Below are 17,817 nucleotides of genomic sequence, written 5' to 3'. Positions count from 1 at the left end.
ACACAGAGCTCATCACAGGAGAAACTGCCCTGAGTGGCCCTAGGCCCTTTGTTACCCCGGGGCAGTGAGCGGGTAATTAGCAACAGTCTCTATAGCAACTGTCTGGCAGCACAAAACAATGTCTAATTTCTCCTCCTTAGCTTATTGTAGTGTTTACCTGAAGTGCTTCCTGATGACCTGAGACTAGGGCAGGCTGGCACGGCGCCCTCATGCAAAGCTAATTTGTAACTGGGAAAGAAAACGGCATCGGCGGGTTCGGCGTGAGTCGTGGGTTTACTTGGGAGCGAAAGTTAAAAAGCACAGGAAGGGAAAAAGGGGTGCTGGCCCCAGGCCAATGGCTTCAGGACTCTGCCCTTAAATAATTCACCTGACGTGCAAGGCTGCATTAATACAGCCCAGGAATTGGCTTGATCTATGAAACAACACGCTTCAGTCAAATTGTATGTTTATTCATCGCGTTATGTATTTGACTTGCTTTGCCAGTCAGATTACATTGGTGGTTTTTCCCCTGGTAGCACAGATAATAGTCCAGGACTGCCTTTTTTTTTACCGTTTTCCGACAAACCGATTTCTAAATACAGACATTTTTGAAACACTTTCTACGCATATAAATAGATTTTTATTGTTTTTGTTTTACTTCAACACCTCCATGGTATTTGTTGTGTTTGTTTCATATATTTATTAGTTCCTTTGTCATTTTGCCTTCTTCATCACATTTAATAAACGGCAGAGGCAGCTTTCTAAAGCCAGCGTGACTTGTAAAGAAAAGGTCTCAATGGCATCGTGACTGGGAAGCTCTGATCTGTGAATTATGATCCACGAAACAACCTGCTGAAATGACCTGCTGAAACAACCTGAAACGACCTGCTGAAACAACCTGCCGAAATGACCTGCTGAAACCTGCTGAAACGACCTGCTGAAACCTGCTGAAACTACCTGCTGAAATGACCTGCTGATACTACCTGCTGAAACCACCTGCTGAAACCACCTGCTGAAACAACCTGCTGAAACAACCTGCTGAAACAACCTGAAACGACCTGCTGAAACAACTTGCTGAAACAACCTGCTGAAACAACCTGAAACGACCTGCTGAAACAACCTGCTGAAACAACCTGAAACGACCTGCTAAAACAACTTGCTGAAACAACCTGCTGAAACAACCTGAAACGACCTGCTGAAACAACCTGCTGAAACAACCTGAAACGACCTGCTAAAACCTGTTGAAACCTGCTGAAACAACCTGCTGAAACAACCTGAAACGACCTGCTGAAACAACTTGCTGAAACAACCTGCTGAAACAACCTGAAACGACCTGCTGAAACAACCTGCTGAAACAACCTGAAACGACCTGCTAAAACCTGTTGAAACCTGCTGAAACAACCTGCTGAAACAACCTGACACGATCTGCTGAAACGACCTGCTGAAATGACCTGCTGAAACCTGCTGAAACAACCTGCTACGACCTGCTGAAACAACCTGCTACGAACTGCTGAAACGACCTGCTGAAACAACCTGCCGAAATGACCTGCTGAAACCACCTGCCGAAACAACCTGCTGAAACCACCTGCTGAAACAACAAGAAACAACCTGCTGAAACCACCTGCTGAAACAACCTGCTGAAACGACCTGCTGAAACAACCTGCTGAAACAACCTGAAACGACCTGCTGAAACAACTTGCTGAAACAACCTGCTGAAACGACCTGCTGAAACAACCTGCTGAAACAACCTGAAACGACCTGCTAAAACCTGTTGAAACCTGCTGAAACAACCTGACACGATCTGCTGAAACAACCTGAAACGACCTGCTGAAATGACCTGCTGAAACCTGTTGAAACCTGCTGAAACAACCTGACACGATCTGCTGAAACAACCTGAAACGACCTGCTGAAATGACCTGCTGAAACCTGTTGAAACCTGCTGAAACAACCTGCTACGACCTGCTGAAACCACCTGCTGAAACAACCTGCTACGAACTGCTGAAACGACCTGCTGAAATTACCTGCTGAAACAACCTGCCGAAATGACCTGCTGAAACAACCTGCCGAAACAACCTGCTGAAACCACCTGCTGAAACAACATGAAACAACCTGCTGAAACAACCTGCTGCAATGACCTGCTGAAACCACCTGCTGAAACAACCTGCTGAAACAACATGAAACAACCTGCTGAAATGACCGGCTGAAACAACATGAAACAACCTGCTGAAATGACCTGCTGAAACCACCTGCTGAAACAACATGAAACAACCTGCTGAAACAACCTGAAACGACCTGCTGAAACAACCTGCCGAAACAACCTGCTGAAACCACCTGCTGAAACCTGCTGAAACAACCTGCTGAAACAACCTGCTGAAATGACCTGCTGAAACCACCTGCTGAAACAACATGAAACAACCTGCTGAAATGACCTGCTGAAACAACCTGCTGAAACCACCTGCTGAAACCTGCTGAAACAACCTGCTGAAATGACCTGCTGAAACCACCTGCTGAAACAACATGAAACAACCTGCTGAAACCACCTGCTGAAACAACATGAAACAACCTGCTGAAATGACCTGCTGAAACAACCTGAAACGACCTGCTGAAACAACCTGCCGAAACAACCTGCTGAAACCACCTGCTGAAACCTGCTGAAACAACCTGCTGAAACGAAAGTACAATGTGTCGGCCATTTGTGATTCACCTTAATCTGGCTGTGATACACAGCAGCTGTCGTGATAATGCAGCCAGACTGTTTAGACATTATTCAGCATCGTTCCCAAGTCAGACCAGAACCATTCCGCCGTTACAGCCACCTCGCTGTCTGTCTGCTAGATGCTAGGTGTTTCTTCTTATCCGGCATCACTCTCCTTACGTGTCCTCTGATGTAAAGCGTTCGGTGTTGCTCTCTGCTGTTGGCCCCGTCGTCTCATCATCGCTCTGGCCCCAGACCCCTCCTGAGGGGACTAAGTGGCACTCAGTTTGCAAGGATGCCAAGGATGAGTTAGATATAATGAGCAGACCTGACTTGCCCCCTATAGCCCAACACTGTTCTCCTCTGGGGCTCATCTTGCCAGGCCAGGCGTGATCGGAGTCAGAGCGAGTGGACCCGAGGCTCCCCGCTGAGCGGATAATGAGGAATTCTGGGATCGGCTCAGGCTCCCCGAGTCACCTGTGATGGACAAGAATGGGGTGTGAGGAACTTCAGCGCACGAGAGGCATCACACACCTCACGGATAATCCCTTGTTTGTTCCTCTCTCATTGTGTCAACATAACGCTCTCGTGTTTTCACAGATGCCGAAATGGAAAAAAAAGTCCAATTATCTTCTCTCCCAAATCGGAGTAACTCTCACAGTGTAAGTAGGATTGATGCTGCAATGATTACAGAAGGAAGGGGTCATGCTGAATAATGGCGAGATTTAAAGGTTGAGGTTGCAGCAAATGGCAGTTATTTATTCATCATGTGCGGCAATGAAGAAAATGTTTCCGTTTTTTTCATCCTTTCTCTCCAATGGACTTTCTGCACCAGAACGCCAATGTGAGATATTCTACTGGGGAAGAAGCATTTTCCATTGTCCCTTTCTCTTAAGGCGGGTTTGACTTTCAAAATGACAGTGTTAGTGAATTCTTGAGGGTTCAAGGCCACATGGCAATCCTAGCTGATAAAACCCGAGGCAGATTTTAATGCCGGCGTTTAAATAAAGCAACGTTGTTTTTGGAGACAAAGCAAGAGAGACACGATTGAGATGGTTTGGACATGTGTGGAGGAGAGATGCTGGGTATATTGGGAGAAGGATGCTGAATATGGAGCTGCCAGAGAAGAGGAGAAGAGGAAGGCCAAAGAGGAGGTTTATGGATGTGGTGAGGGAGGACATGCAGGTGGCTGGTGTGACAGAGGAAGATGCAGAAGACAGGAAGAGATGGAAACGGATGATCCACTGCGGCGCCCCCTAACGGGAGCAGCCGAAAGTAGTAGTAGTAATAGTAGTAGTATTAGTAGTAGTAGCAGTAGTAGTAGTAGTAGTAGCAATAGTAGTAGTAGTAGTAGCGGTAGTAGTAGTAGCAGCAGCAGTAGTAGTAGTAGTAGTAGTAGTTATAGTGGTGGTAGTAGGAGCAGTAGTGTTGGTATTACCGGTATTAGTACCCTCATTTCATTTTTAACATGTGCCTGCACATTGTTTTTAATGACAATAAAATGAATTGAATAGTAGTAGTAGCGGTAGTAGCAGTAGTAGTGTTAGTAGCGGTAATAGCAGTGGTAGTAGCAGTAGTAGTAGCGGTGGTAGTAGTAGTAGTGGTAGTAGTAATAGTAATAGTAGTGGTAGCAGCAGTAGTAGTAGTAGTAGCAGCAGCAGTAGTGGTAGTAGCAGTAGTTGTAGTGGTAGTAGCAGCAGTAGTAGCGGTGGTAGTAGTAGTATTAGCAGCAGTAGTAGTGGTAGCAGTAGTAGTAGTGATAGTAGCAGTAGTAGTAGTAGTAGTAATCGTAGTAGTAGTGGTAGCAGCAGCAGTAGTAGTAGTGGTAGCAGCAGCAGTAGTAGTAGTAGCAGTAGACTGTGGGTAGCGGGGAGCGTCCACAGCAGCTTTTGGCGGGCCTGGTAAGGAAGGCAGACAGACAGATGAGTCCGGTAAGGCAGCAGTAGGAGAGACCATTAAACCCACTGATGTCCTCGTTTCAGCCATCGACTGTATCAGCTCACATCAGCAGTGCACAAGCTGCCGTTTGTGTCTCATGGCTGTGAGAACATGGAATAAATGAAAGTCAGGCCAGGAATGGATTTACATGTAAAGCTGCTCTTCTGTAGAATTGGTTTTGATGTGGAGAGACTGTGTGTGTGTGGATGTGTGTGTGTTAGTTACACTTCATGTGGTCACCTCCCCTCGACAGTGGCTTCATTTTCTTAGTTGACAAGGTGATGATGAAGTCTGATTGGTGGGAACTTTTGATCTACGCCAAAATGAAAGTGTCCGATTTGGATTTGCAACACAGCTTCCTGAGGCACAGAAACACTGATGTGCTTTTCAGTTTGTTCTCAACATCCGTGATAGTGACATAAAATAAAAAAAGAAACTTATCTTTTCTTTCGGTTGAAATTGCTTGAGTGTTGAAAATGTCAGATCATCTGTATTAGAGTATGGCGGGCCATACTCTATTTTTTGTAAATCAATGGAGAACATATTTTGGTGTGTAGAACACAAATCTGAAGAAAATCTTTATAACCGTAACCTACATTTGATTATTATTAAATGTTTGATTATTTTGCTATTCTTCTGGAAGACAGAGACTAAGTTGGGGGGAGGGGCTTTTATTTTGAAGTTATGTCTTTTATTTTGGTAACTTCCTGTTGGAATGGCAGTTATAGCCATTTTGTTGCTGAAAGCCGCATGTTGGGGAGGTTGGCAATCCTTATCCATCCGTCTTCTGTTCTCTTATTGTGGCATTGCCAGTATGTACATTTTTAATTAGGAACCTGAGGAACCAACAGATAATAATATTTGACATAAATTACCTCTTTTTATATTATATTTGTTAATTGATTTTTGTACTTACCTATTGCTTGCCCAAGTTACCTGTGAAGTAAAATAGGGACCTGTGAAGGGAATATTTTGACAGTTTTCTTTAATACTTAACCTTTGTAATACTTTAATACCTGTCTGTGGTGGATACTTACCTGTGTATTATTGTTTTTATTTCAGTGTGAACTAGTTAAAAAATGGCTCAAGTCAGAACAAGGATGAAATCAAGTTCTCATTTGAGTAATCTTGCTGGCACTGGGCAGGCGCTGTTGGTGTCTGAACTGCCAACTCTGAGGGATATCCTGAGGTATGGCATCTACTTCAGGGAGCAAAATGAAGATGACAGGAGGAACTTCCAGTGGACCAGCTGGTGGGTGACATCTACCTTGGTCTGATTTTTCAGTGGAGCAAAGTTAATGCTCTTTTCAAGCCACCTGTTATCAATAAAAAGGTGACCATCATGTCCAAGCTCAAGGAGGTCAGGAATCAGGCAGTGAAGTTTTCTCTTGGGAAGGGCAAATTTGATGCCAAAGAGAGGTTCATTGTCAAATTAGACAAGTTATTTGATATTTTGACTAGCAAGTGTCAGATTACCAGTTGTGGGGCGGGAGGCTATGAGTGTGAGGGCTGTGTGATCCAAGCCCATATTAACTGTTCCTGTAGCAGAGAGAAAAGGATTCCTGTGAAAGATCTTGCCTAAATCAAGGAACAGAGAGAGAGAAGGCTGGAAGTAAAAGGACTCCACCAAATGGGGGACCCTGATCTGCTAGAGCACAAGAGACATGTGAGGACATTGGAAAGGCAGGGGATGGAAAAGAAGGCAGAGGAAAGGAGAGAGAACAAGGAGGAAAATGCTGCAGAGCAGAGAAGGCAGCCAGTAAGGATGTTGAGTGATTTTTGGCTGATGGTGATGAGGATCTGGAATTGGAAAGAAGTGGTGCTGAAGATGAGTTTGTCCCTGAAGTTGAGCTCTCCCCCGAAACTGACCCTGAACCTGCAGTTTCGGCAAAGGTACAGAAAAACTATGATGAGATTCCAAACATAGCCCTTGCTAGTGTAAGGTATGGCATAGGGCTGAAGCCAAGTGCAGTGATAGCAACTGCAGCTCTGATTGATGCAAGAATCATCACAGAAGACAACACAAGTAAAGTGATTGATAAGAACAAGGCCAAGAGAGCACAGAAGTTGAGAGAGCTGGGGGAAGAGTTTGAAGAGAAGTGCAGGGAGGAGGGGGAGGATCTCCTGCATCCTCTTTGATGGGCGGATTGACCTGACCAATGTGATGATGGAAGCTAAGGGCAGTGACCAATCTTTTCCTGCAAAGATCAAGGAAGAACACTATAGTGGTGCTAGTGAGCCTGGCTGCTACTATCTGTTCCACTTTATCGCAGAAAAAGCAACAAAAGAGGAGTCACATGTGGAACAGATTGCTAAGGTTCTGTTTGCCTGGCTGAAAAAGAGGGGTTTTGATAAGACCTTGTGGGCCATTGGGGGAGACTCAACAAATGTCAACACTAGTGTGAAAGCTGGAGTAATGCGTAAGCTGGAGCTGCACCTGGGGAGAACGCTGGTCTGTTTGGTGTGCAGCGTGCACACTGGTGAACTTCCCCTGCACCGTCTCATTGTTGACCTTGATGGCCCTACTCTGTCAGACAACAAATTATCCGGGCCAATAGGAAAGCTCCTTGATTCTGCTACAGACTTGGATATCAATCTAAACTTCACCCGGCTCTGTGTTGACCCTCCACTGATCAAGCTGCCTGACAAGGTCATTCAAGATCTCTCAACTGACAAACACTATGGCTGTAAAATTATGCAGTCAAGGATGGAGTGCTTCCTGCAAGGCTGGCTCTGTTGGAGATTGGACCAGTAAACCCCAGCTGCTGGCTCGCTACAGGAAACAGACTTCTCAAGCTTAGGGTGTCAAAGCACGGACCTAAAGGAAAGAACCTGAAGAATCTGCAATTCATTGTGGAATTCATCATTGGAGTGTATTATCCATGTTGGGTCAATGTAAAGGTCAAGCACTCCTGGAGCTAAGGGCCTAGGCACATCCTGTTTCAGCTGCACTGCCTCAAGTCCCAGAGGAAAGGTGCTGGACCTTGTGATGCTGACTTTGAGAAGATCTGCTTGATATGCCCACAGTGAAGCAATCCTCCAAACACTGCTGTGCTCTGAGGATCAGAAGGAGAGGATTGAGGAGTGGGTGGAGAGAGTCCTGGCCATCAGGGGAGAGGGGGAGCCAGACACTCAGCTGGGGGACTCCTCTGTGAGGGCCAGAAGGACACCTGACATCAATTGTGATGCTTCCAGCACTGGTGACTTGATCAATTGGTCAGAAGGTGTGTCAGAGCCACCCCTCACCTGCTCCCTAAGCACCTTGGAGGTGAAGCACTTCATCAGCACCCCCATGGAGATGCTTAACTGGCCTTGCCACACACAACGCATTGAGAGGGTTAAAATGGTGGCTGAGGCTGATGTCCAAGAATGAGAAAGCAGGACTTGTGCAACCTGGCAAAGTTCAAGAAGTCAGGAGATTGATCTTTGTAATTGTATCCAGTGATATACATGCAGTTCACCTGTTAATAAATATGTAAATTTGATTTGGCTTTGTCAATATAAATGATTTCCCTTATATCGTTTAATATCTTATAAAGGGGTTCGAGAGGGTAAAATTATTAGTTTAGAAATACAAATAATGTAGGTCAGTGTTATCCTATCCAAAAAATAAACTCATATTTGAATTCCCCATAAAAAAACACATAATTTAGACACCCCACATGTTAGGATTTCCTTCAGATTCATGTTGGCACCTGAGTGAGACCCGCCCTAGTATTAGAGGACTGTTCAGATTTTCTTCCACAAGTCCCTGTTGTTGGAATGTAATGGAGATTTTATGAGGAACAAATGCAACAATGGCACACACATCAAGCTAAAACATCCAGTAGTTTGCAAAGCAGTTACAACTTCAGGTCAGTTAATAAACACCTGTTGTGTGTGTCAGCCTAAACTCTTGTGAGAAAGTATTGTAATGCCTATCGATGTGCTACTGTAACACACACAAGAACATACACACAAGCCCCCACACACAATAACACACACAAGCCCCCACACACAATAACACACACAAGCCCACACACAAGAACACACACAAGCCCCTACACACAAGAACACACACAAGCCCACACACAAGAACACACACACAAGAACACACACAAAAGAACACACACACAAGAACACACACGCAAGCCTACACACACAAGAACACACACAAGAGCACACAAGAGCACACACACAAGCCCAGTGGATTTACTGTGTCCAGCTGCCTGACATGTCCAACTGGTTAGAAAGACATTTTCCGATTTCTGTGTGTTGTGAAGTTTTCTGTGTGTTTTCTGTGCGTTTCTGTGTTTTCTGTGTGTTGTGAATGTTTTCTGTGTGTTTTCTGTGTGTTTTCTGTGTTTTCTGTGTGTTGTGAATGTTTTCTGTGTGTTTCTGTGTGTTGTGAGTGGTTTTTTTTCTGTGTGTTTCTGTGTGGTGTCTGTGTGTTGTGTGTTTTCTGTGTGTTGTGTGTGTTGTTTGTGTGTGTTGTGTGTGGGAGTGTTGCATTGGTTGTCTGGACCGTCGGCTTCAGTTTGAGGTTGAAGCAGGAGTTTGGGGGCGTGTCCCGCCTCGAGGCCACTGAGCGTCTGGTTTCAGGTTGCACGTCTCTCATTGGCTGCTTTTGTTTGACTAAACAGTGGAACGCCGCCGGACTTCTTAAAGACACAGTGTACTTTTTTTGCTCTGTTCAGGAAATCATGTTTGCCAGGGGTGACATCACGCTCTTACTGAGGCAACACTTTTACACTAATAGGGTGGTTTTGTACTGATGGAGCTGTTTGGTGTGATCATCTCAGGAATGGCATCTGACTGACATCATAGAGATAAGTGGGACTTACACTTCAGTGCTAACGGGGGCTGTTGACATCCCTGTGGCGGGAGGAAGGCTGTCATCTGGAAGCAGTGTCTCTGGAAGCAAAGTGTAGACGGAAGATTATTTCCTATCCATGAATACATGGAGTCTTACCGCAAGTGTCCTGTGTCATCATTTTCACCAGTACCCGTGGAAGACAGGTGATAACAGACAGCGTTAGGATGGATGTTCACATTAGGAATGTAACTGCCATTATCCTTATTTATTTGCACTGGTAAAATAGGCATTATGATCATTTTGGGGTCTTTTCTGGCCAAAAGTGGATTCGGTTCAATGGCCCAGCTGTCTATGCTTATGGCAACAAGAAAAAGTGTGTCATAATGTTTGGCAGAACGCCAGGAGGAACAATAGAAACTAAAAAAATGTGCACCGCTCCAGATTGAAAGGACAAAGTGCAGAGTACATTGTATTTGTGAATGTGGTGACGCTTTTATTTACTACTCTGAAACATGGACCGATTATAAGGCAGCAGGCCACACACACACACAACAACACCTACATGACGGTGTCAGCAGTGTTTGCGGTTGTGACCACTGCATTCAGGTACATGACATACTTCCTTCCACATTCCAAAAGGATTCATACCAAGCTACTGCAGTAGAGCCATTTGGACATTATTTATTTATTTACTTATTTTACAGTTTCATTCAGCAGACGCTTTTATCCAAAGTGACGTACATCTGAGAGTTAATACAACACAAGCAAGGATGTAGTCAGGAGATAACAGTGCAAGTAAGTATGAAAAAACCTAGGTTCAAGTCCGATAGGACATAGGTGTCAACAAGCAGTGCATAAAGGCAATGCATAGGATGCATAGAAGCGATTTTAAAAAAAATGTTTATACCATCAGGTGTGGCGGTGTTGGAGAAAGAGCTGGGTGTTTAACTTCTTAAAGATGGAGAGGGACTCAGCGGATCGAATGGAGTTTGGTAACTCGTTCTGCCACCTGGGAAGTACAGAGGAGAAGAGTCTGGCTAGTGACTTAGGGCCCCTTTCATTGGCAGAGCATAGTGAGCGGAATTGAGTGTAGACCTGAATGAGGAAGTTCAGGTAGATGGGAGCAGTTATAGTTGCTGTTTGGTAAGCGAGCATTAATGTTTTGAATTTAATGCGGGCAGCTACTGGGAGCCAGTGGAGGGAAATGAACAGCGGAGTGACGTGCTGTTTTGTGTTGGTTGAAGACCAGATGTGCCACCACATTCTGGATCATTTGTAGATGTTTGAAAGTGCATGCAGGGAGACCTGCCAGTAAGGAGTGGCAGTAGTCAATGTGTGATATAACAAGAGCCTGTACCAGGAGCTGTGCTGCATGCTCAAAAAGGTAGGGTCTCATTTTCCCGATGTTGTACGGGGCAAATTGGCACAGCTGAGCAATTGAGGCCACGTGAACCTTAAAGATTAGTTGGTCATCAATCATGACATCCAGGTTTCAGGCAGACTTTGTGGGTATGAGTTGGGTTGATCCAAGCTGGATATTGATCTGTTGTTGTAAAGATGGACTGGCTGGGATGAGAAGGAGCTCAGTCTTAGATAGGTTAAGCTGAAGGTGACGTTGTTTCATCCATGCAGAGATATCAGCAAGGAATGACGATATCTGTGCTGAGACTGTGAGGTCATCTGGCAGGACTGATAGGAAGAGCAGGGTATCATTAGCATAGCAATGGTATGAGAAACCATGGGAGTGGATGATTGCACCAAGTGAGGTGGTGTATATTGAGAAGAGGAGGGGACCGAGCACTGACGCTTGAGATACCCCTGTGGATAAGCCGTGCAGTTTGGGCACTTCTCCCCTCCAAGATACTCTTAAAGATCTCCCCAAGAGGTAGGACATGAAACACTAGAGGGCAGATCCAAAAGCTGAGGACTGACCAGCAGCTCTAACCAAACACAGTGATTCTATTACTGACAGGAGTGCATTCTTGGTAGAATGATCCTACTTATAGCCAGACCGATTTGGATCATACAGATTGTTCTCTGAAAGGAATTCAGAGACTTGGTTAAAGACTGTGCACTCAAGTATTTTTTAAAGAAAGGGTAGGCGTGAAACCGGTCTATAGTTTTCAACCTGGGTGGGGTTGAGTGTAGGTTTTTTTCGTCAAAATTTATTTCTGATTTTTCCCTTTTTTTCCCAATTTAGTGGCCAATCGATCCCTATTTTAGTTCAAACACCCACCCTTGCTTAAACACCCAAGCTTGCTTAAATGCAGTGGGGAACACACCCATTGTAAGCGAGGAGTTGATGATGTGTGCAACTGCGGGGTTAAGTGCGGGGGAAATGGTCTGTAGGAGGTTGGATGGTATCGGGTCCAGTGGACAGGTAGTAGGACGAGAGTCCAGCAGAAGTTTGGAGACTTCCTCCTTGGTCAGGTGGGAGAATGAGGTGAGTGAAGCACTGTTAGCTGGCAGCGGCAGACAGAGTTGGTCAGGCTCAGAGAAATGGTTACTGATGGCAGAAGCCTTATCAGTAAATTACGAGGCAAACATGTCAGGAGAGAGCAGAGTTGAGGTCGGAGGAGGAGGCAGATTGAGGAGTGAGTTAAAAGCAAAAAACATTTTTCGAGCATTAGTGGCGCCACATCTTGTTCTGATAGTAAGTGGTCTTAGCTGTTTTTAAGCTGAGGAGGATGACACTAGTGGATGCTGATAGTCACTGAGGTCAGTGGACTGTCTGGTTTTACACCATTTTCTCTCTGCCATTCTGAGCCCTGCCCTTTGCTCTCTGGTGACCTTAGTGAGCCATGGACTAGGGGGGCATGATGAGCAGGTCTGGATGCCAGAGGGCAGAGATTGTTAAGAGAAGAGGTTAGTGAGGAACAGAGTGTCTCTGTAGCCTCGTTGACAGGGAGGGAAGAGAATTCATTATGAGGAAGCATGGAAGCCAAGACCTCATTGGAAAGCTTGGTCGATGAAAGGGACTGGAATTTTGGCAGAAGGAGACCCTTTGTGGAGGAACGTGAGGATGTCTCAGTGAGGAGGCCGTAAATTGAATAAAGAAGTGGTCTGACAGGTGTAGGGGGGTGACAGTCAGATTTGCTGTGGAGCAGTTGGGAGTCAAGATCAGATCAAGAGTATTGCCCGGTTTATGTGTGGGAGGGATGGGGACCTGTCTGAGGTCGAAGGAGGACAGAAGAGACAGGAAGTCAGTCGCTTGGGTTTTTTCAGTAAGGATATTCATGTCTCCCATGACAATTGACCTTTCACAAAGTACCGCCCCAGAACGGTGCTTGTCCAATCCTACCTTAGCAACGGTCCGTCAAGCTTTCAAACACACAGCAAAATGCTGAAACGGTGTGCCTATGGGATCTGCAATTTGGATACTAGATATGTGAAAAGTTTGGAGGGGGTGTAATTTTCTTTCCCTTCCTGAAACTCAGAATGCAAGAAGCGCAATGTCGGCAATAGATTTGGCAGTATAGCAGACCCCATGGCCAGCCTAATCCATCCAAAATCAACAAAAATACCTGTCTGCTCCAAGCTAAGCTTGCTACTAGCTATTATTGATAGCTAATACAGCTAACGTATTATTACTGTTACTTTTACCCACACAATGCGCTGATTTCTTCCTTCATGTTTTGGTGTTTTCCGGCTACTTCCTGGTTAGTTCTGAAATGCTTGACGGACATAGCAACAGTAACTAAGGGGGCGGGACTTTGCGAAAGGTCAATTAGTGGTGTGTCATCATCAGGAATGGCTGAGAGTAACATGTCTAGTTGGACTATGAAGTTCCCCAGTTGACACCCTGGTGGGTGGTATATGACAACCACAAATAGCTTAATAGGAGCAGTAGCCATGCTTGCATGGAATTCAAAGGAGGAGTTGTTGCTTAGCGGAGAAAGCTTAGTGAATTTCCAGTCTTTGGAAATGAGGACACCCGTACCACCTCCACACTCAACAGAATGGGGTGTGCTTGAGAAAGCAGAGTCAACAGAGAGTGCAGCCGGTGTGACAGTGTTTTCTGGACATATCCAGGTTTTGGTCAGGGCTAGTACCTGAATGTCTGACAGATTAGCAAGTGCTTGGATAAGTTCTGTTTTATTTATAGCCGACTGGCAATTTCGTAAGCCAAAAGTGAGGGAGGAGTGAATAGGGGAGGCTTTCCTGAGTGAATGGATGTTCTCATGGTTGCATTGTCTGCTACAGATGTGATTGTTTTTTTAATTTTAATTTTTTTTTTATATAATGGTGAATGACAGGGATGTCTTTGTCGCACATTGTGGGTGGGGCAGGCAAGGAGAGAGAATGGTAGAAAAGGGAATTACCAGCCAATGTCCTTGCTCGGTAGACTCACGCAGGTAGACTTACGCAGGTCTTTACCCAATGAGGGCTGACACACAAGGGCTGACGCTACAGCACAACTGTGTGTAAATACCAGGAAGTACCACAGCTGAACCCGCCCCCTTCTGATTTTCACAACAAAGGAAGCAATAGAGGGCGCAACCCGTGTTAGCTGACCAACCTATTTGAAGCTGAGAGAGTGAAACCAGGAAGTACTCGGCACAAGAAAGCCTGACAATGGCCTAACTTTGCATCAAACCTCAAAACAAGCTATAAATCACTTACTAAATGACTCCAGTCTCCGATGTTCAAGATCAGAGCTTGTTCTGCTGGGTTTAGTTCAGTCTCTTTTATAAGCTGTTAGTGAAAATCCCGGCCCTGTCTGATTTTCACAATAAACGAAGCAATAGAGGGCGCGACCCTTGTCTGCTGACCCATCGTTGCCATACAGGGGAATAACTTGCCCCTTTATTTCAGCAGGACGAGGTAAACACACTACTCAGTGAACACACCTTTCTCAATATAATAACCACTAAAACACAATTGCTGGCATGCTGTGGTGTCACTTAAATAGCAAACACAGCAAAAGACTATGTAGATTGAATTAAAAATTATATCCTCATCCTCATGTGGATTGAAAAGACGATACTGAGGTTGAGGCTCCATACGATATTGTTTGAGGCCCAGGTTAACAATGGCCGCCATTGGTGCTGTGCCCTCACAGGGTATTGATGGAAACTAAAATCCACTGTGGCGACCCCTGAGAAACCGGGAACAAGCTGAAAGAAGAAGAAGAAGATAATCATCCTCAGTATTCAAAGTCCAGTTTCTTAGTTCACTGTCTATTTCGTTATGAGGGAAAGTTCAGTTGTAATGCTGGGCAGGGGCTAGGATGGCCGTCCTTCACAGTCACAGACAGTTGGGGTGAGCCTCAGTGGTTCTGGACCAGGGACGGCAGGCCTTCACCCAGTCATTCAGAGCAGACCTGTTGGCTTTTTGTCTTCTTCCGGTTTTGTAAATGAGTTGAATTATTTCATCGTCTAAGGTGTCATTAGAAACACAAGTGTCGTATACCAGTACACACAGTACATACATTTACTCAGTTCATATTTTAAATCATCTGGCGTCTGCACCTACTTTAGCAAGGGTTCTTTTTATAATTCTATATTTTTGTACATCGTCGCAAAGGAAGATTAAATCACCAATTAAATCACTCCAATTTTCAGCCCTTGAAAAAATTTGCTTAAAATTTGCTGTACATATGATTGTGATCATGGTGTGTGTGTGTGTGTGTGTGTGTGTGTGTGTGTGTGTGTGTGTGCGTGCGTGCGTGCGTGCGTGCGCGTGCGCACACCCATGCCCAGTTCATTAGTGTGATCTATCGTAGTCTCGAAACAGTATGCCGGTCTCTGATGTGCATCTAGCAAGTTGTTTACAATATGCAATTAGCCAATGCTAGCAGGCTAATTAAACCTGCATCTGGTCCAGACATGGCTGATACCACCTGGGTGTCAACCTGCTGCAAAAGTGAGTTTGCAAAAAAAGAAAAAAAATCTCAGAGGGAAATGTATGGCATGTGTTGGTGTCTTTCACTAGAAAACAGTGGATTAATCCGATTGAGCAGCCCCACGCAGTGCGTACTTCCATAGAGATGGCCTTCTTTGTTTTATCTCAACACAATTCGGGGTTCACCAAGTTTGTGAAAATAACATGCAATGCTTTTGTTTCAATGAACTTTAATGATAGTGAGCAGCAGATGGTAAAAAAAGACTTAAATCCAGGGAAACTGGCTTTGAATCTTGCATGAATTATCCTACATTCTGTTTGTTTATCATTTATCAGCTGTTGGCATGGATCCACTTGTGCCTGCGGATCAAACTAAAAGCCAGATCTACTTTTTCTCATCACTGGTCAGTTTAGGGATGTTAATGATTAATGATTAATTGATTTATTACCAGTAAGAATTTAACCAGTTAAAAATGTATTGGCAAACAATGTATGTTTCATGTACCATTTCTCGGGAGCTGACACATATATTGACTTTTACACCACAAGAGGGCGTCCTTCACCTCTGTAGTTCAGAAAAACTACTGGCGCAATAAAGGAAGAAGCGATCCTGACCGCGCAGATGTGTTCATTTCCTTTAATACAAACCAATAGGATTTAAGTTTATTGTGGAGAGATTCAGAGTATTTTTTATTTTCCTTTTAGACGCTTTATGTTTATTTGAAACATGGGTTTGGTGTGGTCTGCCTTGTTAGTCTAGAAATGGTGGCACCATTTGCTGAATAAGGACAGGCGGACAAGAGCAGAGCATTATTTTCTTATTAGTCTGTTCGTTTAAATTGTTTGTGATTCATGGATTAATATTTCACTTAACTAATGTGCTGCTAGAATTGTTTAAATTAAACATAAACTGAGAAAAAGACATGCATTTTATTCATTCATTCATCTTCAGCTGCTTCTCAGGGGTCGGGTCACGGTGGCAGAAAGCTAAGTAGGGCACTCCAGATGTCCCTCTCCCCAGTAATGCCCTCCAGCTCCTCCTGGGGGATCCCTAGGCGTTCCCAGGCCAGATTGGACATATAGTCCCTCCAGCGAGTTCCGGGTCTTCTCCCTGTTGGCCGTGCCTGGTAAACCTCCAAAGGAAGGCGCCCAGGAGGCATCGTAGTCAGATGCCTGCACCACCTCAACTGGCTCCTTTCGATGCGAACGAGCAGCAGCTCTAATCCAAGCTCCCTCCAGATGTCCGAGCTCCTCACCCTATCTCTAAGGCTGAGCCCAGACACCCTACGGAGGAAACTCATTTCAGCCGCTTGTATCCGTGATCTCGCCCTTTCGGTCACTACCCAAAGCTCATGACCATAGGTGAGGTTTGGAACAAAGATTGACTGGTAAATTGAGAGCTTGCCTTCTGGTTCAGCTCCCTCTTCACCACAACGGTCCGGTACAACGTCGGCATTACTGCTGATGCTGCACCAATTTGCCTGTCAATCTCCTGCTCCATCCTACCCTCACTCGTGAACAAGACCCCGAGATACTTGAACTCCTTCACTCGAGGCAACAACTCATCCCCAACCTGGAGGGAGCAATCCACCATTTTCCGGTAGAGAACCATGGCCTCAGACTTGGAGGTGCTGACTCTCATCCCAGCCATTTCACACTCCGCTGCAAATTATCCCAGTGCGCCCTGGAGGTCGCGTTCTGATGAAGCCAACAAAACCACATCATCTGCGAAGAGCAGAGATGCAATTCTGAGGTTCCCTAAACGGACACACTCTTCACCTTGGCTGTGCCTTGAGATCCTGTCCATGAATATCACAAACAGAATCGGAGACAAGGGACAACCTTGGCGGAGTCCGACACCCACCGAAAATGTGTTTGACTTTGTGCCGAGAATGCGGACGCAGCTCTCACTTTGGTTATACAAGGACCGGATGGCTTGTAGCAACTGCCCCGGTACCCCATACTCCCACAGTACCCCCCACAGAGTGCCCCAGGGCAGTGTTGTGGTCAAGTCACTAAACCTCGAATCCGAGTCGAATCTCGAGTCCCCAGTGCTCGAGTTGGAGGCCAAGTCTGAGTCCCCAAAGAAGAGTCTGAGTCGAGTCCGAGTCAAGTCCCCATTACCTGAGTCCGAGTGATCAAGGTTGCGTCTGAGTCGAGTTACGAGATGGGCCCCAGTGCACCACTCTGGCACCATAAAAAATGTGACATACAAATAAAAAAGGTCTACATTAAAAAAAAACAACACAGCTGTCACCATTTCAAAAGGAGTTTATTTATTTTGTGTCACAATAGCCAAACAAAAACACTAACAAAAACAAAAAAAGTCTTTATCAATTAACAAGTCCAAGTCCTCATCTCCAATTTCCGAGTCTGAATGCAGTCAATGCTCGAGTCCAAGTCTGAGTCATCAGTGTTCAAGTTCAAGTTGAGTCACGAGTCCTGAAAATCGGGACTCGAAGTCGGTCTCGAGTCCGATTCCTGGACTCGAGTACTACAACACTGCCCCAGGGTACATGATTGTAAGCCTTCTCCAAGTCCACAAAACACATGTAGACTGACTGGT

At 45.2% G+C, this 17,817-nt stretch overlaps 1 protein-coding gene across 3 annotated transcripts in view; it reads left to right on the top strand.

Moving 5' to 3' along the window:
- The window catches only part of tead1b (TEA domain family member 1b), a 158,431-nt gene that overhangs the window by 37,221 nt on the left and 103,393 nt on the right, over positions 1 to 17,817 (top strand). The window contains exon 1 of one of the 3 annotated variants that reach the window (XM_056278350.1): positions 9,437 to 9,610. The exons of the other annotated variants lie outside the window; for them this stretch is intronic. Coding sequence (XP_056134325.1) covers positions 9,544 to 9,610 — 67 coding nt within the window. The 5' untranslated portion in view covers positions 9,437 to 9,543. Of the gene's footprint in view, positions 1 to 9,436; positions 9,611 to 17,817 lie in introns of those variants that run through there. 3 annotated transcript variants of the gene reach the window in all.

This window comes from Lampris incognitus, chromosome 4, assembly GCF_029633865.1.
Source record: "Lampris incognitus isolate fLamInc1 chromosome 4, fLamInc1.hap2, whole genome shotgun sequence".
Classification (NCBI taxonomy): Eukaryota; Metazoa; Chordata; class Actinopteri; order Lampriformes; family Lampridae; genus Lampris; species Lampris incognitus.
Note: the sequence above shows the minus strand (reverse complement) of the source record. Positions and strands in the feature narration are given on the sequence as shown.